The sequence below is a fragment of the Hyaena hyaena genome, unplaced genomic scaffold (assembly GCF_003009895.1).
Source record: "Hyaena hyaena isolate Hyena2069 unplaced genomic scaffold, ASM300989v1 scaffold_552, whole genome shotgun sequence".
Taxonomy (NCBI): domain Eukaryota; kingdom Metazoa; phylum Chordata; class Mammalia; order Carnivora; family Hyaenidae; genus Hyaena; species Hyaena hyaena.
In genome coordinates this window covers 263,921-284,345 of record NW_024081185.1, presented here as the reverse complement: position 1 = coordinate 284,345, position 20,425 = coordinate 263,921, and the positions used below count along the sequence as shown (strand labels likewise).

Sequence of the window (20,425 nt, the reverse complement as noted above, 5' to 3'; positions counted from 1 at the left end):
GCCTCCTCCGTCCCCTCTGCCGTCCCCGTGTCCCCCGCCGTCCCCTCTGCCATCCCCGTGTCCCCCGCCATCCCCTCTGCCGTCCCCGTGTCCCCCACCGTCCCCGTGTCCACTCCCGTCCCCTCTGCCATCCCCGTGTCCCCCGCCGTCCCCTCTGCCGTCCCCGTGTCCACCGCCGTCCCCGTGTCCCCCGCCGTCCCCTCTGCCGTCCCCATGTCCCCCGCCGTCCCTGCGTCCCCTGCCATCTGCACTCATCAGGGCTGTTCTTCTGGCCGCTCCTAAGCTTGTGGCACGAGTGTGGTGCACTCCGGGCATCTCCGCTCCCGACTTCTGCCCTGACGACGGGCTCATCAGAACGAAGTCACGCAGCAGCGTGTGGGCGCTGAGCAGCGCAGGGGAGTGTCGGCGGAGCAGACTCACTGGCATCTCCGGGGGCGATGCTGCTCCCAGACCCGAATGTGCGGCGGAAGGACCCCAGCCAAGGTCTAGTCGAGGGGCTGCTGGCCCCACACTGATTCCATCTTTTGATGCTTCTCGTGGTTTTCAGTTAACAGAGGGCCAGCTCGGAGGGCAGACGACCACATCCTTCCAGGAGCCGGGTGCCCTCGGGCTGGGAAAGTGGACAGGGGCACAGACAGGCCCGCCCACCTGCGCAGGGGCCCGCGTGGTCTTGTGGGTCCAATTTGGAAGTGTCCCGAGGCACTGGCCTGGGTGCAGGGTGGGTCGTGTGTCTGGCAGTGACTCACGCTGGCCTCACTTTGTGGCGTGGTGGCTTCCCTGGCAGCTGCAGGCCTCAGGGAAACGTCCCACAACTGTCCCCTGCAGGGAGCGGACCTGGGGGCCTTGGTGCTGCACCCAGGGGGGCCCAGTGGGCCGTCACGGAAACCCCTCTCTCTGAGTGGAGATCTGGAAAGTCACAGAATCTTAGTTCTGGTCACTGTGGGCATCAAACAGTTAACTGGTTCCCCCCCACCCCGGCACAGGGGGCGGCACCCAGAAGTCCAGGGGGGTCCAGGCAAATGCTGCAGAGGGAGGGGGGGCATTCGGTCAGGACATCGGCCCGCAAGGAACGTCCTTCAGGGGAATCTTACAGCTGAAAGTGACTAAATTAAGGGAAAGGCTCTGGGAGGTGCGGTTGCGAAGATGGGGGGGTGGGGGGCAGGTCGAGGGAGAAGGAGAGAAGGAGAATAGGAGCCTTGTGAGCAGGTTGGGGTGCGCTGCCCAGAGGCTGTTCGCCGCCCGGAGAGAGGCTGGGGTGGAGCGTTAGGGACAGAGGTCGCAGGGACCCGCACAAGGTGGCATCTGGGGCTCAGAACTCAGCTCGGAGGGACACCCCGGATGCAGCCGGCCTCTGTCAAGCCCGGCTTTACTACCTGGATGCTTATTTACTATTCGTCGCTTCACCGTGCTGCTCTCGCCTCCTTACCGTGTGACCCTCACCCTTGGGAGATGAGGTACACTTGGTAATGGGGCCTGCAGTGTGGACGGTCAAGGATCACAGCTCCTGCCCCCCACACCCGCTTTTGCTGACTCACGTGCACCGGGCATTGTGTGGGGATGGGCAGCGGTGCCCCTGCAGCTCAGCTGCCCACTGGGCTTCCCGGCTCTACGGTTTCCAGACCACCCGCGCTGGGCGTGCGGGGAGGCAGCAGGAGGCTGGCCGCCCCGGCGGGAGGGTCACCCCAGTGGGAGGGTCATCCCGGAGAGAGGGTCACCCCGGAGGGAGGGTCACCCCGGCAGGAGGGTCACCCCGGATGGAGGGTCACCCCAGCGGGAGGGTCACCCCGGAGGGAGGGTCTCTGGTCCTGGCTCTGCTGCTCTGGGGAGTCTCTCTGCCATGGTGCCCACCCCCCACGGTTGCTCTGGCTCCTCCATGACACCTTCTGGAAACTCAGCAAGTGCAGCTCTGAGCCGAGGCCCCTGCAGACGCGGGGACCGCCCCCTGCGGTGTGCGTCCTGCTCTTTCCTGGGCGATTCCCTTTCTCCCGTTTCCTCTCTTCTCCGACCTTCTCAGAGATCTGTTAGCTCCATAGAAAGCCTCTTGAATTCTTTCTCTATTTTTTAAAAATTATCTTCTTTTCTCGTGTTTATAATTTAAGAGAGAGTTCCTTAGCTTTATATGCCGACCTTGTAACGGAGCTTTTCATTTCACTTGTCTTCGTTTGGAAAAGATCTTTCCTGTCCTCTTAATTTTTCCTGGATTATGAATTTGATAATTCATTCTGTTCTGTTTATTCTCCTTTTTGGGGATAAATTTAAAAAGTTCTCCTTTTTCCAGAGATGGCTGTTTTCTCTGGGCTTCCTTTTTTCCTTAGTTTACAGTTTGCTTTGCTTTCTGTCGCGTCGCTTAGCGCGTTGCTTAACGAGCTGGTCGTCCTGGGCTGTTGGTTCCCGAGTCCCGAGTGCCACCAGTTGAGGCCTGTCCCCGGGGCCTGCAGAGGTCTGTCTGGAGGTCACAGGGGGGCACACGGGCTGACACGGTGCCACAGCAGGTGGGGAGCAAGAGGCAGAGGGCCTCGCCACCGCCCCCACGCCGTTCCTGCTTCCCGCACACCTGGGACCCCGTCCCTTCCGCAGGGGCGAGGGGAGCAGAGGCCGGCCACCTGGAGGCCTGCTCCCCTTACAGAGATTGCCACCTGGTGTGGTTTCGGAGCCCGCCCTGACTCCCGCCCTGAATCCCGCCTCAGGGTCGTGGGGCCGCTGGGCCATGTGCTCACTCCTGGTTCCCACCCTCCTGCGTCTGTGCACCTTTGTCCCCCCCCTCGCCCCACCCTTGTGCCCACCAGCTCCACGGCTCCCGCCGCCTGGGCGTGTGCTGGAACGCTCTCACACCTGCGTCTTTGTTGATTTTACTTCTGTGCTGGTGAAACGAGAGCAAGCCGCTTCAGCAGAGCTGGGGTCAGGGGAGCTCTGTGTTTCCGTCTGTGGATGCGGATCCTGCATGGAGGCGGCTGCATGGAGTGCGGGGAGGGCACCTGTGCCCCGTCTGTCTGTCTGTACGGAGCGTGCCCTTTGCTCCCTTTCTGTGGGTCAGAATGGCGGGGAACCCGGCTGCTCTTCCTCCTTAGTGAGGAGTCAGGGGTGATGACCACAGGAGGCCACCCGCCCAGGGGACGGAAGCAAAGCCCGAGTGGGCACCCGAGACCCAGGCCCCCCGCCCGCACGGGGACAGACGGGGCCTCGAGGGGAGGCCCGAGCACCCAGCAGGGGAACCAGACGGGGCCCGGGGTCTGATGGCCAGGAGCCGCCACTCGGAGGGGCGAGGCCCCGGTGAGGGTGCTGAGCCAGTCCGGGGTTGTGCTTCGGAAGCTCGTCCCAACAATGAGGACACCACAGTCTGTCTGTCTGTCCTTCTCGCTCTCAGGAAGCTCAGCGCGGAATTTCGCGCAGTCGTTACCGTGGGTCAGCCGTCCTCCTGAGAAAGAGGTGTTGACGTCCCAGCTTCCAGAACCCGTGAGCAGGGCCCTGTCTGGACCCTTCGCAGATGTGATCAGGCTGAGTGACACCAGTGACCGGCGTCCCCTAGAAGAGGGATACGCCCTGCGCCCATGGCGCAGGAACGGCCCGCAGGCCGCCCGCCTCGGGGCCGTTCAGGGCGGCCCCGAGTGCCAGCTCCTTCCTCGCTCCCACCCCTCTCTCCTTAGCCCGTGAGCATTCTGTTCTGTGGATGGGAGCTTTCCTGAGTGGGGCGCTGCAGGGGGCAGGCCCTGGGGCACCAGGGACGCGGGGACGTCCCTCGGGAAGGGCCAGCGGCCTCAGTCCAGGGAGGGGGCCGTGCGTGTCCCCCGCCCGCTGAGCCTTCACTGGCTCGGCCTGTGCTCTGCTCACGGCACTGGAGGGGGGATGGTGGGAAGGTCCCGCTGCAGCGGGTGTAGATGAGGACCCCAGGGCGCCTCACGATTTGGCACCTGTGTGTTTACACCAGTGGCCGCACGTGGCGTCCAAATGTAAACTCACATCATCCGAACCGGTCACATAACAGAGGCAGGGACTCTACCGCGAACCCACTGACGGCTCCCAGCCCCGCAGGTCGGCGGCCACAGGCCAGGGCGTCTGCCCCCAGGGTCCTCGATGGCTGTCCTCCTTGGCAGCAGCAGGAGGCTGGGGGGCGGGACGATGGGTGTCAGTGCTCCCAGGAGCGAGGAGCCCCCACTCTGGCTGGGAGCCCCAAGTGCTGGGTGTCCCTGCGGCCAGCCCATGCCGGGCTGGGGGGCCGAGGCCAGGGTGGGGGGTCCCAGGGACCCCAGGACACAGAGTTTCCAGAGACGCAGAGGACAGATGTCTGTGAGCGCCGGTGGCGCCTCTGCCGAGGACGGAGCCTGCGGGACGTGAGGCCATGACTGGCAAGGATTCCTTGGCCACAGGCCCGGGAGGTGTGCCCGTGGAGAAAGCAGGCGGCGGGCGGGACCCCGGGCTGAGTGCTTGCCGCAGGGTGGAGGAAGGGCCGAACGAGCACGGTCACAGAAGACACGCAGACTTGGGGACCTGTGGGTCCAGTCACATGTACAAAGTGGCTGCACCCCAGAAACCTGCCATTGGCTCACGGGAGAAAGGTCCTGTCGCGCTGGTCAGAAGCGCCTGGAGGGAAGAGGGTCCGCGGGGCAGGCTGAGCGGAGGGCAGCGACCTAGAGCTTCGAGGTCCTTGTGCTGCTGGTTTGGTTTGGTTTGGTTTGGTTCTGTGTTGGTGTTTAATTGAGGTTCACTCACATCCTGGGACTTTCAAGCTTTTAAGAGCTCGGTTTCTTCATCTGTTTGCTGGAGATAAAACGAGCTTGTTTGCATGATTAAGTTCTGGTTTGCACATGGGTCTTCCCTATATGAGCATAACAGGCAGAGGCTCTAGGAAAGGCTTATTTTTCTGGAGACCCTGGCACAGCGGCGCCAGTAACATGCTGGTGGGGGGCAAGTTCCCGGGTGACCCTGGGGCCCCTGCCGCCTCCACCTGTGTCACTGTTGACCCCTCCCTGGGTGAGGGGTGTGTGCAGCACGTGGCTGCCCCTGTGACCACGCAGTCTGGACACGGGGGAAGGGGGGGAAGGGGCCTCCGTCCCGGAGCCTCAAGGAGCTGGATTCTGCCAAGACCCCAAGTGAGTGTGCAGCGGACAGTGAGCTCCAGGTGAGGGCACAGCCTGGATTTCACACCTCGATTTCGGTGGGCGGGCGCCCAGCAAGGCTCCCGTGGCCGGGCGGGTGTCCTGCGAGCAGGGGCAGAGCGAGGAGTGGCTGTGGCTTTAAGCCCGGGGTCCAAGGTATTTGTGGAACAGAGGCCCCGCCAGCTGCTGATCAGGACGGCTAGAAGGAGGGCACCACCTGGGCCCTGGGCACAGAAAGATGAGGTACGGGTACAACATGGGTCCAGGAGAGAAATCTCTGCAAAAATGAAAGTGGCAGAGCAGATGCCCCCCGGGAAACACTGCTCGTCAGCTAGTCAGCTATCTGCTTCAGACCGAGGTGAACAGATGTGACCTTTACCTTCCGGCTTCCCTAGGGGCCTGTGGGGGTTGAGGTTCGAGGTAGGTGTTGGATCCGCATTTCTTCCTCCCAAATGCTTCCCATCAGACACAAAACGTGGAGATCAAAATACAGGAGTCAGACGACAGGGGTGCTTTCTGGGGACGGGGGCCAGCACGGGGCAAGTCTGGACCTGTGCCCTGGCAGCTGGCCACTCAGGGCCTGAACTCAAGTCTCCTGTGCAGTTAGGGGACTGGCCAGGCCAACTGCGTTGGGTCCAGGCCGCTGCTTCCGAGTGTGTGCAGGAGGAGCGTGTGCGGGCGGCTCTGGTCCAGGGACGGGGCCCGCAGCCCCACGTGCGTGCGCACAGAGGAGAACCACTTCCCCGGCACGGTCTCCCAGTCCCCCTGTCGCCGGGGAGCCCAGGCCCCGGGAGGGACAGGCCCTCCGCAGGGTCGACGCTGCCTCCTGCCCCCTCTGGCGACAGAGCAAACCCCGGGCCGCAGAGCAGGCCGTGGACAGAGCCTGCAGGCATCTTCCGCAGATGGTGCCACCTAGTTACATGGCCCCCCGGTGACCCCAGGGTGACCGGTGGGGCAGAGGGTGCAGCTGGCTTCCCGGACGCGAGGGTCCAGCAGGTCCCGTCCGCCTGGATGGGCATCTGCTCCTTCTGGAGGGGCCACCTCAGCCCCTCCGTCCCTCCTGCTCCAGGACAGAAACCTGCGGGTCAGGAGGCCTCTTCTCCTGTTGTAAAGAGAAGCCTTCAGGAGCCCTTTGTGACCCTGAAAACCACCTGGTCGGAGACACCATGGCCTCCCTGTTTCCTCCCGCCTCCTGCGGCAGCAGTGGGGGAAGGGAACTCAGACAAGTGTCCTCGTGAGAAGGGTGAGGGCCAGGGGGCCGGGCAGCGTCCAGAGGGAGCATTCCAGAAACGACAGCGCCTCTGGCTTCATCCACAGCTTAGATCACAGTTACCAGACCTGCGAGTTTTCAGTCCTCCAAGCAGTGGAAAGTGGTGGAAATTGGATTTGTCATCGAGGAACCTCTTTGTGGGTCCTCTGTGCATGCGTGTGGTCTTGGAGGGAGGGGTGAGTCTCAGCCCCGAGAGGACTCGCTGCACTGGCGACATCCGACCCTGGCGGCAGGAGAGGTCTGCCCCACTTTGCTTTCCCTGCGGGCGGCCTCCCCTACGAGGCCCAAAGGGGAGCCCAGCAGGTGAGGTGGCTGCAATGCTGTTCCCGGCGCCTGACAGGGTCCCTGCACTACAGGCGTCCCGGCCAGTCCTGCAGGTGTACGCGGCAGGTCTGCGCACGATGCTCCCCGGCGGGACTTTCGCCTTCCTGGCAGTGTGCCCACCAGCTTCTCAACAGCCCACAGAAGCCGAGGAAGGATAAAGCTTCCTCTTCTTGGGCTCCAAAGACTCCATCTCCCAGCGTCCCTTGGGAAGACTCCAGCTCCCAGCGTCCCTTGCATTTAGTGATGCTATGGCCTGGGTCTACCTATGGGATGGAGGTGAAGGAGGAGGTAGGAGACTGCAGGAGATGACTGATTACAAAGTAGGAAGCGCTCAGCACGGGGACCGATTTTTAATACAATCTCTTGGGACGTGCCAAGCAAAATAAAATTCTGAAGAAGCCTAGCTCCTCATTTGTGACGGACTATAAGGAAACTGAAAATAAATCAGGTTATCGGGTCCAAGTGGAAAAGTTTAAGAGGGTCTGGGGTGTGATCTTTTTGAAAAAATTTCATTTTGGTCAACCCCAATGAAAGACAGGGTTGTTTATTTCTCTTCCAAGGTTAGAATTAGTGACTTTATTTGATAGACTCTCCCCGATGTTCCCTGAAGTGGAGTAAGATGGAGGGGATGGGAGAGGAGTGTGCTCGGCCCACGTACTCACACAGCAAGAAGCAGGTTCAACGGCCAAGGACGTCCACCTCCCCTCCCCAGCCCCAGGCAGCGGGGCCCCTAGCAGAGCTCTCTCCCTGAGCCCTGCCCTTCCACCTATGCCCCTCACTCCGGGGCCGTGGTCCCGGATCGTCTTGCCTTGGGATCCTTCCCACCTGGACAGCGTTCCTGTCCCGGCGGAGGCCAGCTGCTCAGTCTGCACCCACCGAGCACACCAGAGCTCTGGTCCCCTTAGCAAAGGTATTCTGTCGCTCACAGACGTGTGAGGCCATTTCCTAAAAGCTGGTTTGTGAGAACAGGTGAGGTGCCGTGGATACGCAGGAAGCAGGAAACCATCCCCCGGGCAGAAGCCGCTGCCGCTGAGCAGGGCAGGCCCTGCAGTTACGGGTAGCGGGCCACACAGGCCACTCTGCGTGGACGGGGAGTGTGGCCTGTTTCACCACCTGCGTAAAGAGGCTCGGCTGGAGGGCAGGCAGTGTGGCCCTGCGTTGCCGGAGGCAGGCTGCCTGAGTCCCGCCCTGTCACTTGGACACACACAAGTACTTAGCTCCTCTGGCCGAGTTCCTGCTCTACAGACCAGGAATGTTTAAAAACGGGGCACGTTATGCCTGAGTCCCCAGGTTCTTATGAAGACGAGGAGGGTTAACAGGTGCTTCCAACCCTGCTCGGCACACGAGGAGCCCGACGTTACGCCGAAGGACGAGGGGCCCTCGCAGGGCAGGTGGGGCAGTGGAGGAAAGAGCGTTCTAGGTGACGGGGAGGTGCTCCGACGCTCAGGGACTCGTGCTCAGCAAGGCTGGCGGGGAGGGGGACGGCGGTCCTGTGGGCGCCCGGCCGCGGGGGCATCGGGGTGGGGGGGAGCCGGGGAACCTCTCCGCCCTTCCCTGCCCACCCGCACCCTGCTCTCAGTCACCCCGCGGCCTGGGTGCGTGCCCAGAGCTGTGCAAGGCTGCTGCCTGTTTTCCTTTCCCACACCCTGCCGGCTGCGTGTTGCGGGAGAAAGTCAACCCCGGGGGCATGCCCCCCCCGGCCCTCCCCGTGCGCCCCTGGCCAGGCTCTGACCTCCCCCAAGCTCTGCCTGCCAGTCGTTCTGGATCTTCAGTGGCTGCCTGTCTCTCACCGTTTCCCTTTCTGACAACACGCGGTTTCTCTCCTCCTGAGGCCGCGCCCGCCCGGGAGATCCGCGTCTCCCTCCTGAATGTCTCCTGCCACCGGCCACATCCTCACTCCCCACTCCGACACCTGCCCTCTGCCCTATCTCAGAGGGTTTTGGTCACTGGGTCCCTTGCCTAGCTGTCCCCATCTGGGTTCTCTGGAACCCTCTCCACGGCCCCCGGGAGGCGCGTGTGGCAACTGCTTTGGGTGACAGTGCTCGTTCGGCTCACGGCTGGCCTGCGAGGTGACGACGGGGAGCAGCCCTGGCGGGGAGAGTCGGTCGGTCCCTACTGCTTGGGAAGCATTTACAGGTCACGAGGGCCGGTGCGGTAGCGTCAGAAACCAGTAATTCCACTTCCTGTACTACTGGAGGGTCTGTAGTGCGTCCCGATAGAAATCTGTCTGATTTATATGGGAAAGTATCTGGTTTTGAGTGACTTATTTTTCATTTAAACGTTGCTGTTTTCGGAAGACTCAGCCAATCCGACATCTCCTATGTCCTTTACGCGAGCTCAGCTCGGGACACAGACTGGAGCCCCCCGCCCTCCACCACAGGGTAGAGAGCTTGACCCCCAGACTCGAGTGACCAGAACGAACGGAACGGTGTCCCAGGAGGCGGGGCCGTGGCGCGCAGAGCCCCAGCGGCCCTGACCAGCCCCGTCCCGGGATGTCCACGGGGTGCGACCTCCTGGAAGAGGAAACCGGGGAGAGCGGCCCAGAGGGCGTGGAAGCTCACTCAGGGTTTCTGTCCTGGCGCCGTCAGACGTGACCCCGTGTTGCCTCGGAGGCTGTCCCACTTTGGGGGGGAAAGAGGAGTAATGGGAAGTTTGTGTTTTCCCTGCACGAGGGGCATATGAGGAGCCCCACATCTCAATGCACCCAGGCTGTCTTTCTGGAGGCTCCTCCTCGGTAAGGCCTTACAGGTTTGGGGGGACGGCTGGCCTGTCACCCCACACGGCCGGGGCCACAGCCTCCCACGGACGAGCCGTCAGACGCTTGTGCAGCTAACGTCTGCACGCTTGGCCGGTCTTGCCCGGGGTTACTATTCTCACACCTTCGGGGAATCATGTTTTGCCTACTCAATACAATAAATGAGAACCTGTTCAGGAGATAAAAACTGCAGGTGAACAGACAACATAGGATGTGATTCAGCCTTAAAAAGGAAGCACATTCTGACGCCTGCTAGGCATGATGAAGTCTCGAGGACGTCGTGCTCCATGAAATGAGCCAGACGTAAAAGGACAAATGGCGGCTGATTCCACTCATCCTACGTCCCTGGAGCCGTCAGATCGCAGAGGCGTGGAGTGGACGGTGGGCCCCGGGGCCGGGGGGGGTGGCCAGGGTCAGTGTTACTGGGGACAGAGCTGCAGTTGGGAAGGTGGGAAGCTTTTGGAGGTGGACGGTGGGGACGGCCGCACAGGCAGTGAGCTTTACGCCGCCGAGCTGTGCACCTAAAGGCAGTTAGGGTGGGAAGACGTGTGTTTCACCACAACTTATACACAGCGCAGCTCAGCTCTGCTCTCGGTTCTGTTTGTCCCCTTTACCCGCGTGCTGCCCCCGTTCTCCTTCCCGCACAGACGCGGAGACCCTCCGCCCGCACCTTCACCGCGGCACCTGTGGGGCAGGCACTCGCCCGCAGGCGCGCCGACGCCCTGTCCTCCTGCGGATGAGGGAGGCGGCGGCTCACAGGCCAGGACTGGCCTCTGCGGCGACTGGGTGACTGGGTGGCTGGGAGAGGCCGGGTTGACGGAAGGGCCCCTGACGCGAGCGCCCTGACGAGTCTCCCCTCCCGGGTGCTCTGCAGGCAGGGTCACAGCGTCTGTGAGGCTCGGCCAGCAGGGCTGGTGGCCCTGAGGCTTGGCCAGCATCATCGGTCACAGCTGGGGGGACTCCTGTGTCACCTGCAGGGACTTGGGCAAGTGGGCAAAAGAGGGCGCTCTGGGGCCAGCATCTCTCCCCTGGGACCCAGGACAGTTTCTCGGTGCAGCCCCTCAGCCCAGTAGTAGGAGTGGGGTCTGTCCGTGCACAGAGATGGATGGACGGACACTGGATGAGCCCTGAGCGTGTGAACATCTGCAGGCTGCGCGGCCCCTCTGTTCAAGGGCAGCTCCTCACAGGAGACGCCGGGGCCGCTGGCCTTGGGCCGCAGGCTGCGATTCGTCAGGGGTTTGACCGTGTTTCCTCTCCGGTCCCCCTGATCCTGTGGGAGGTTTCTACCCCAGCAGGATTTTCTTTCACGATGAAAAATCAACCTTCCTTTCAAGGGACATTTAAAGGCTCAGACCCACACGTCCCCGAACACACCATGACTCTTTCCCGTTTGCACGCAGACTTCCGTCCGCTCTGGGCTGGACACGGCTTTACCGCATGCCCTGGTGTCCTCCGCCCGCCTTCCAAGAGGCTGGGGCCACCGTGCCCCACAGAGTCCACTGGCCTCTGTGATCTGTCTGCACCACCCACCTTCCACGCAGAGCCCGCCCAGCGCCATTAGATTCGACAGAATAGGCCTCTTCTGCGAAGACAATCTAACTGCATATGTTTCTTTTCAAATTGAGTAAGTAAAAATGAATGGGTTGATTGGCTCTTCTGGAAGCTGCCTGATGTGCTTCCGGCCCAGGCGTGCAGCGTGAGGTCCCCGCGCTAAAGACCACCCTCCCTCCCCGAGCGGGCCTGCCCGCACCCCCTCCGCGGGAGAACAAACCTACATCAGTTCCTGTGTGTGCAGATACAGCGCGCCTCCCTGTCGATCCTGACCCAGGACTTTGGAAAACCTGTCCTCGTACGTAGATGGGAACGAGGCGGCTCAGAACGCACTCGAGGCTTTGCCTCTTTTCGCCCCAGAAAATCACGAGTTGGTAGCACGTTTCCACCTTTTCTTTCTAAACGAGGGCGTCGAGTCAGAAGCCGCCAGCCTCGCGTCATCGCGGCTGTGACGGAGGCTCCCGGCAGGGGCCGGGACAGGTATCCACTCACCTCCGGTGTGTGAGGAAGCTGCCACTGACGTGCCCCGACCCGTCACATCCCGGCGTGGGACACGACATGCCCTCTGTCTTGACCGACTTCCAGGAGAACTGGGAGCCATTGAGGTATCCGTCCTTCTGCCGCTTGGCGGCCAAGGGACATCCTGACGCGCTGCGATGGGAGGCGTACTTCCCGGTTATGTGGCCCTGGCCGTCACACCCGGGAACGGGACATCTGGGGAGCAGAAAACACGCGCTTTATGGTCTTGCCATCATATGCCTGGCGCCTCTACAAGGTCAGAACCTGGCTTGAAGAGAAACCCGCCAGCTGCAAAGGACCCAGAGAGATCCTGAGAGTGCCACCTGGTGGGGAGCTGAGGTAACTCCTCGCGCGGAAGGCCTGGCCGGGCCGCCCTGACCAGCTGACCAGGAAGGCTGTTTTGGAGCAGTGTCTGCATTTGGGGGCGAATGCTGGACGCGGCAAGTGGGACGCAGGCATCTGTTGAAAAGACCCCACTTTTGGACAGAATCACAGCTCTTTCGGTGGAGGAATGCAAGGCCAAGGAGAAATTGCGGGATTAGTTTTTAAAGGCGATTGGATAAGGCTGTGTTTTTCTCCAGCTAGAAAGCCTGCCCGGTTTCGCCGTGTTCTCCGGGGCCGGAACATAGTCTCCAGCCAGAGAGGATGCTAAGCAGGAGAGAGATTTCAATTAAGTCTCCTGGAACGGCGTCGGCACGTGGCACACCATCAGTACATTTTTGGGGAATATGTGGGAAAATCACTGGCAGCAGCTGAAGGTCAAGGGCAGGCCAGCCCCGCTCCTGAAGCCTCCCCACCGCAGTTCCCGCCGCAGGGCGGAGGACACACAGCCAGACCGCTAATGGCTGTCGCACGGAGGGTGGGGGTGAGTCATTGCTCCTCACAGGCCCCAGGCTGGCGGGTTTTACGTGCATTTTTTTAAAGGCAAAGTTCACATTCTACAAAATTTGTATTACCCACTTATTTTGATAAGTTTCATACCATTTTTATAATAATTTTAATTTTGTTTTAATACTTTTTTTTTCTCCAGAGACACGGAGATGAACATTTCAGGAAGAGGGCGCCGGGTTTACCTTACAGGGCTTCGGGCCCTGGCTCCGGGCACCGCTGTGCGGAAACGCCGGCTGGACGTGCCGGGAGCCCAGGGGCTGCCTCCGCTCTCAGGTCCCACTGGACGACCGGACGGGGCGGCTGCGTGGTTGCCGGGGCCGGAGCGCCAGCGAGCCTTCCTGTCAGTGCTGCGCCAACACCTGCCTCCCCCCATCAGCGCGACTGCGCTGTCCCCCGAGGGGCGGAGGGACGTTTCTCAGTCCGCTTCCTCCAGGCATCAGGTGCGCTCTGGGACTGGTGCCCACAGGCAGCCTTGCAGGTGACTGACCTCCCCTCGTCCCTGCTGCCGGCTGGCCTCCCCCAAGGACCCGCCGCCCTCTGCCTGCCCCACACGCGTACCTGATGGGCTCCTGGTCCTCTTTGTCTTCCTTGCTCTGTGCTATCCTGATGCCACTTTTCTTTGCTCTCGGGCAGCCTGAAAGACTAAAGAAGGGACATGGCTTCAGGACGCGTCCGCTCTGCAGCGCGGGCAGGCCCCTCCCCGGCGGCGCTGCTCAGACCCCGTGTCTCCAGGAGCCGGAGCTTCTCCCGGTGAACACGAAATTCTGGGAGGAGGGTCCCTCTGGGTGTGGCCCCTATGTGTGCTCTCCAAGTCTTCAGACCCCGTCAGTCCCCTGGGGGGGCGGCGGGGGGGCACTGTGACCAGCACTGGGCGGCCGGGAGGGGCTGGGGTGCTGGTGGGGACAGGCCGGGCGGCGGGGGCAGAGACGGGGTAATGCTGAGGAAGGAAACACACGGCCCTTTGGTCTCTTCCTCAGTGACCCGCTGTCCGGACCCTGCCATCTGGGGACAGCGACCGGTGGTCTGTTCTGACTCCCCTCAAGTACAGACTCCCCGTGAATCTGCAGAAGGTGCAGACGAAGTTGAACATGATTATTTTATTCAATTGTCAAAATTTTGGAAACAGAAGCTCCCATTTACGTAAAGGAAAACTTGCAGCTGGCACAGGAAACTACCCGTACGTGTACGAGCGTGTACAAGTGTGTACGCGGGCTAACAACAGGCTGTGATGAGAGACTGTGCACGAGAACGGACGAGGGACACGGGGTTCTCCTGCAAAGACTGAAGAGTCAGAAACGGGGCCATTTGTGGAGACGCCAGCACGCACGATGCAGACTTGTGGGTGCCGACGTGCGGCCAAGACCCAGGGGGGCCCCAGCCAAACCCCCCCCTTCCTGCGCGGCTGGCGTGCACCTCCTTGCTGAGCACGCTGATCCTCGGCGTCCCTCACCCATCGCTGTGCTGGGCCCCTCAGCACCTTTCCTGGTTTCCTCTCGCAGGAGAAGCAGCACCCTGCAGGCAGAGGGTGGGGGCCGGGGGCCTGGGCCCTGGGGCTGGGGGTTCGGCCCCACTGCTGCCCCCTCCTGTTTCCATCGACAGGCATCCCAACCCCCCAGATTGCGGCCTGTCTGCTACGTCACGGTCTCCTTCGACAGGAACGTGGGAAGACCAGATGTGCCTGAATTCCCTCCCTCCTGCTGCCTCTGTTCCTCGTTTCAAGGCAGAACCTTGGAAAGTGGGTGTGCTGCTCCTTGGCTGCCCCCACCGCGGTCCAGCTCGGACCTCCCGCCAGCAAAGGCGCTCTTCCCGGGCCACCACGATCCGAGGCCGGCGGGCGCTCCTGGCCTCTGGCAGGTGACGCCCCTCCGAGCCCGTCTGCAGGTCCTGTGTCCCGGGAGGTCAGTGTCGCGCACCGCCCTCGCTTGCGGCCTGTGCTCACGCGTCCCTCGAGCTCCCGCGGCCTGCCAGGCCTTCTCCCCGCGCGTCCCTCCCTTCCCGCAGGGCCCCCTGCGGCCCCTCTGCGGTCCCGGACAGAACTCAGGGCCCGCGTCCTTCTCACTCCTGGTCGCGTCTCTTTGGCCGACGCCCTTCATTCCTACTAAAGATTAAACTCCTCACCCTCAGCTCCCGAAACCCCTCTCCGCGTCTTGCGTGCTCCTCTCCACGAATGGCGTCGGCTCCCTGGCCCGAGACAAACGCACTTCACCCTCGGGAACACTGGGTCTTATTTGCCCGGTGCTGCTGGTTTTACGTCCTCAGTGCGGAGACCGCCTGCTTCCGCCACGCCGCCGTGTGGGGCAGGCTGGCGTCACCCCGGGCTGCGCGAAGCCGCTCTGTTCAGGACCTTCCGAGTTCCGGGGGCGCGTGAACCGTGAGCTCGGTCACCTCGTCCAGCCCTGCGCTGTGTGTCCAGCAGGGGGTCTGCATGTGCCCGCGCCCCTGCCCGGCTCAGGTCCGGGGCCCTGCTTCCATCCGCCAGCTGCTGTCTCCTCCTGGGTGTTCCCAATTCTTCCGGGGGGCACTTTCGGGTCCTCCCTGCACAGTTCACATAAATTCCCACACGACGGCGAGACCACACAGGCAACGTGTTCAGTAATGCTCGTGGCACGTAGTACGTGCTCAGCAAATGCTGTCTTTGGTCATCAGAGACATTCTGGAGCCCTAAGCATGCAGCTGCCCTCTGAGGCTGGGCGGCTGTCCTGGGGGGCCCGAGTCACCCGGTGGCTCCAGGGCTTTGGGTCTCTTGCCGTGTGTGAGCGATGGCCGGGCAGAGGGATGAGTGGCCCTTCGGGACTGCATGCTGGGGCCACACTGGGGGGTCGCTGCCCTGGCAGGAAACCGCAGGCCTGGGAAGGGGGCAGCTCAAGCAATGGATCTCTGTTGTCCTTGTGGACAGGGCCGTGGTCTCTGTGGACCCCTCCACCCGTCCCTGGCAGACATGGTTCCTCTGATCACTGAGGATGGAGAGAGGCAGAACATCTGATGGCAGGCTGTTTTTTGTCTTTTGTTTTGTTTTTTTTTTTAGTTTATTTATTTTGAGAGAGAGGGAGAGACAGAGAATCCCAAGCAGGGTCTGAGCTGTCAGCACAGAGCCTGGCGCGGGGCTCGAACTCACACACCGTGAGAGTGTGACCTGAGCTGAAGTCGGATGCCTAACCGACTGAGCCCCCCGAGGTGCCTGGTTTGTTTTGCTTGTTGTTGAGGGAATACCAGAGGCCGGAAGCACACACGGCTGTAGTGGGTGCAGAGGACCACAGAGCTGGCGCAGGGACGGGGACACCCCACCATGGAAACGGAGACGGAGCGAGCACGGGCCAGAAGGGATTGCGGGACCTTCACGGCCATTCTGGGCAGGGAGGCGGCGGACTCCGAGCCCGCTTCCTCCGTGTGAGAGGACATGACCTCACCTGACACCAGTGTGGCCCTGAGGGCCACGGAGCGAAGCACACTGTCCCCAGGCTCCCGGGCAAGGGCGGCACCCTGGCCTCTGTGCCCGTCAGGAGGGCAGCTGGCCAGGGCACTGGCCGTGTGCGAGTGTGCACGTGTGTGTGCACGTGTGCGTGTGTTTGTGCATGTGTGGCCCGAGAGGGAGGGAGGCCTCTGTCTACAGGACAGACGGCACTGCCCTGTGGGGGCGCTGCTGTCAGGGGAGTGCGGGGTGTAGGCCGCGCTCAGCTGTGCTGGAAACCGGGTCAGAGCCATGTGCTCCCTCTGCAGAGGACCCGCCTCCCCGCCCCCCGCCGGGCTGGGCTCTTCAGGAATCCTGGGCTTCCTTATGTTTTATTCACAGGTTTATGCTGTGTCAGAACCCACCCACCTTTCTAACCTAGAAGTTCAGGGAATAAAAATGGTGAAACTAAATTATTAACACATGACACGGGGCCAAGCCGAAAGGCAAATCAGTAGCGGGACATGTATCTGGACTCAGCGTGACGGGCAAATGCTCGGTGTTAGCTGTGCAGACACCACGACATGCCGGGGGCCTGGCCACGTGAGGACACAGACGTTTCCTTTCAGGATAAAATAAAGGGTAGTATAGAACGTGCTTGGCTTTTCCTACTTCTCCGGAGGGTTGGATTTAACTGACTTCACTCTGAACCAGTGACTTGACTCTGGCGGCGTCGTGGGTGGTTTCTCCTGCTCCGCATTTGCCTGGCCGTGGCGGGCTCTGAGCTGACCCGCCACCTGCTCCCGGCCCCGTGGTCCTTGGGGGTGGCCCCGAGGAACATGCGGTGACTTCCAGAGACTTCCGTGGCTGTCAGGGGCCACGGAGGTGGCGCCATGGCGTCTGGTGGGCAGCCGCCCTGCCGTGCGTCGGGCGGGGCATCGTCTGACCCCCAGTGTCCACGGGGCCCCGGTGGGCACCCCTAGCGTAGAGGACGCGCGTGAGGAATCCTCCCGTGACCCCACGGAGGTGCTCCCTGCCGGTGTTCCTAACCTGTGCCTGTCACGGAGCGCCACCGCCGCCGCTGCTGCTGAGAAGCCCCCCGAGCGGCTGCTGGGTGAACCCGCGGCCCACGGCAGGGTCCCGGTGCGGAAGCTGTGTCTGTCCCTCACCCAAACTGGGCCAGCAGCCGGCCAGTGTCCCCTGCTCTGACCACTGGCATCTGGCCACTCGGGCAGCCACGTGCGGCACACGATCCACTGACCCACACGGTGGGCCCGGCAAACACTCTCCCTCTGGGGGTGGCCGGCAGCTAACGCTCATTGTCAGGGGCCTCTGCTCTTCCTCTCTCCCCTTCTCGGCCCCTCTCTCCCCGTCTCCCCGCTCCCCTTCTCTCTCCCTGCCTCCCGCTCTCTGTGCCTATCTCCCCCTCTTCCCCCCTCCCTCCCCCTCCTCTTCTGCCTGTCTTTCTTTTTTGTGCTGTGGGAGACGCATCTGAAGCCCACAAGCCTGTGGACGTTAGGGCCGCCCACCTCGCACTGGGAGACTGGGGCCGTGACCAGGCAAGGCGTGTCCCTATCTGCGGGACGCAGCACCTTCCACTGTTGGATGGGAACCCCTTGTCCCGACCGTGGCCTTGGCCTGCTGTTGCTGACGGAACAGGAGAAGAAAGCGTGCACCTGTACCCAGACCTAGACCCACTTCTGTGGACACGATGCCTCCAAAGTTTCTTTTGATTCCCTCCTGACCCCGGGCCGGGCATACGGGAAGGGGTCTCTGCGCTGCCCTTCGGACAGTCCCTTCCCCTCGGGAGCAGTGGCGCCTGTGGGGAGTCCTGTCTTCAGCTCTGCTACTTGGCGGCTCAGATTTTAGTCGTTAAGAGGCCGGCTCTCCGCGGTGTTGGGGCGCCTGCCTCTCACTGGCCGTCCTGGGACCTTATTCAATGCCAGAGACGGTCCTGTCCCCGCACTCTTCTGGTTTAGAAAGGCTGCTGGGTGACCCGAGAAATGTCTCACAGATGGGTGAGCTGCAGGACAGGTGGGCGTAGGCGGAGCTGGCGGTTTGGAGCCCTGAGGGTCTGCCTCCTGTGAAGACCCCCTGAGGAGGCCGTTGGGGCGGCCTGGTGTCTGGAGCCCGTGCATAAGCGGGTGGAGCGGAGGGCGCGCCGGAGCCCGCTGGTGGCAAGGCGCCTGCGCGGTGGGGAAAGGAGGGTGGGGGGCGTGCAGGGGCACGGGCGGGCCACGTACCTTCGATGAGAAGCGTAGTTGCCGGTGATGTGCCCGGAGCCATCGCAGCCGGGGGTCGGGCACCTGCAAGCACAAATGCACATCGGGCGGTGACTAGGGAGAAACCAACCCCTCAACGCTTCGCTTCTTTCCTCATCCAGAAAGCACACTCTCAATGCTTCACCTCCCGGCCAGGGAGAGAGCAGCGGGGCAGGAAGCCCCGTGGCAGGGAACGCCACCTGTGCCCACCTTGTGCGCCACTGCATACCAGCCTTGACCACCTTCCTGCTTCCAAGCACAGGGATGCGCCCGGAGCCTCACACCCTCAGTACCTGCCTGCTGCAACACCGCCCAGGGCTTGGGCTCGAGGCTCGATCCCAGAGACTCTGTCCCCTGCAGATACCCCCCGGCCGCTTCCCTCCTGCTCCCGTGAGTCTCGGGGGGTCGGTGGGACTCGGCCACAGTGGTCACCTGCAGAGCAAGCTCTGTACGTGGCAGGATGTGCACGGGGACCGCTCTGTCTACACTTGAAACACCAGTACGGAATTGGGCTCCCGGTAAAGCCGGGCCATCTGGCTGACATGAGTCCAGTGAGGGCGGCGCCTGGACGTGAGCTCTGGGGACTCCGGCAGAGTGTCCTCGTGTGCTCAGGGGACCTCGAGCTGCCTTAAAGCCCTGTGCCCTTATCTGACCCGAGCGGAGCCTAGATCTCTTGGTCAAGCAGACCCAGTCAGTCCAGACCCTGGGTTCCTTCTGGGCATCTGCACCGCCTGCGTCAGCCCGGCTCACGCGACACGGTGTTCCTTAGGAACGGTGTCGTAATCACTGCCCTCCCTACACCCTCCTACGTGCGCCTCTCAAGGACAGTCAGGTGCGCCACAGAGACCTTGCACTTCAAGCTATTCTGGTTGCCAGGTAGCTACTGGGACTGTAAAACATAAGGACAGAAATAAAGAAAAAAATTCTTCTTTCTTTCCATGCAGTGTGTAACTCTCAAAAACAACAAGGATGAACGGACTTAGTGAGAACGTCACACCTGGGTCCTCCCCGTGCCCCGTCCCCTCTCCACGAGCTCCTGAGCGCCTGGCAAGGACAAACGCCGCCGACTGCAAACACTCAGTGAGCACTGCTTCCGAGGGAGTTCACATTCCTTCCCGCTCAGAGTCACCGTGGACACCGGCGTCCCCGGAGGGGTGGCGCAGGACGCGGCACCCGCAGCCCGGGCGCCGCTGGACACGGACGGACTGTGGGTGCTGCGTGCCGACGCACTGCCTGCCTCTGCTGCAGTCCTGAGAAAGGGGTCGGCCGGGGCCCCCGGCTCTCAGGCTGTGCTAACGGGCACGTGCGGTATCACGTTGGAGGTCACAGTTCCATTTGCGGCCTGTGCTGTGAGGGCAGAAAGAGGCGAGCGGGGAGCGTTTGCCACGTAACTGCTGTGGACACGGGAGCCAGGAGCTCTGAACTAGGCGTCTGCGGTAGAACAGCGCGGTGCGCGGAGTCTGCGTCCAGAACCACCACCTAGACCCGGCTGCTGACCTGACTTTTGTTCAGAGTAACAGCTGTCTGTGTGCAGTTAAAGTCTATTCTGCCAATTGGTGAGTAATTATTTTTTCAATAACAACTTAAGTGACCTGGCTGACCTGGCTGTTCCCCCAAGTGGCGCCTCTTGCGGACGGACCCCTACTGGCAACACACCCGGAGGGAGGGGATCGGAAAGCAATAAACATCATTCCTTCTAAGAAAAGCTCATCTCCGTGCAAGTTTCTGTTTTGAAATTGTATCAAGAAACAGAAATGTTTCCTACTAGCCTATAATATACACTTGGTCTTGCTTTTTCCTTAAAAAAATTCTTCAAACTCTTCCTAATTTAAGCACTCAGTGCAAATTTATTTAAAATTTATTCATTTTAACACGAGTAGAAATTTTTCAATATGTCTTTTTTTGGTGAGGGCTGGAGGAGGTTGACATTCTGTTCAAATTTAAAGTGAACCACTGTAACCAAAATAATGCAAATGAAAATCAGATTTTACTAATTATAAAATAAGATTTTTCAGAGTAGATTTTGTGTTTAAGCCATTTACAAAGGCATCATCTGATTAAAAAAAGAGGCGTTTAAAATGTCCTTTATCACTGTGAAAACAACAAACAAAATATTGATTTGGCTCATTTCCGCTGTGTGGGGAAAGAAAAAAATATTTCCAGAAAGTCTTCACTTTCTTAAAAGGTCTGCTTTCATCACCAGCAGGACAGAGGAGGCGGAGTCCCAGGCCTGCCTCAGGCAGTGACCTGAGGCTGCTCCCCTGCCAGCGCCACCCCTGCACCGGTGCGTGGAGGGCGCTCAGGGAGGCTGTCCGGCCAGGTTCCCTCCACCTGAAGCAGCCCTGCACTCTGGCCAGCCAGGCGTGGGGAGGG

General features: G+C 61.5%; 1 protein-coding gene across 1 annotated transcript in view; it reads right to left on the bottom strand.

Annotated features, from left to right (window-relative positions):
- Window positions 1–20,425, bottom strand: part of MYT1L (myelin transcription factor 1 like) — a 272,202-nt gene that overhangs the window by 16,985 nt on the left and 234,792 nt on the right. The window contains exons 17-19 of the mRNA XM_039256014.1: window positions 18,035–18,097; window positions 12,962–13,045; window positions 11,486–11,707 (exon numbers count right to left, since the gene is read on the bottom strand). Of these exons, the coding sequence (XP_039111945.1) occupies window positions 11,486–11,707; window positions 12,962–13,045; window positions 18,035–18,097 (369 nt within the window). The remainder of the gene's footprint in view (window positions 1–11,485; window positions 11,708–12,961; window positions 13,046–18,034; window positions 18,098–20,425) is intronic.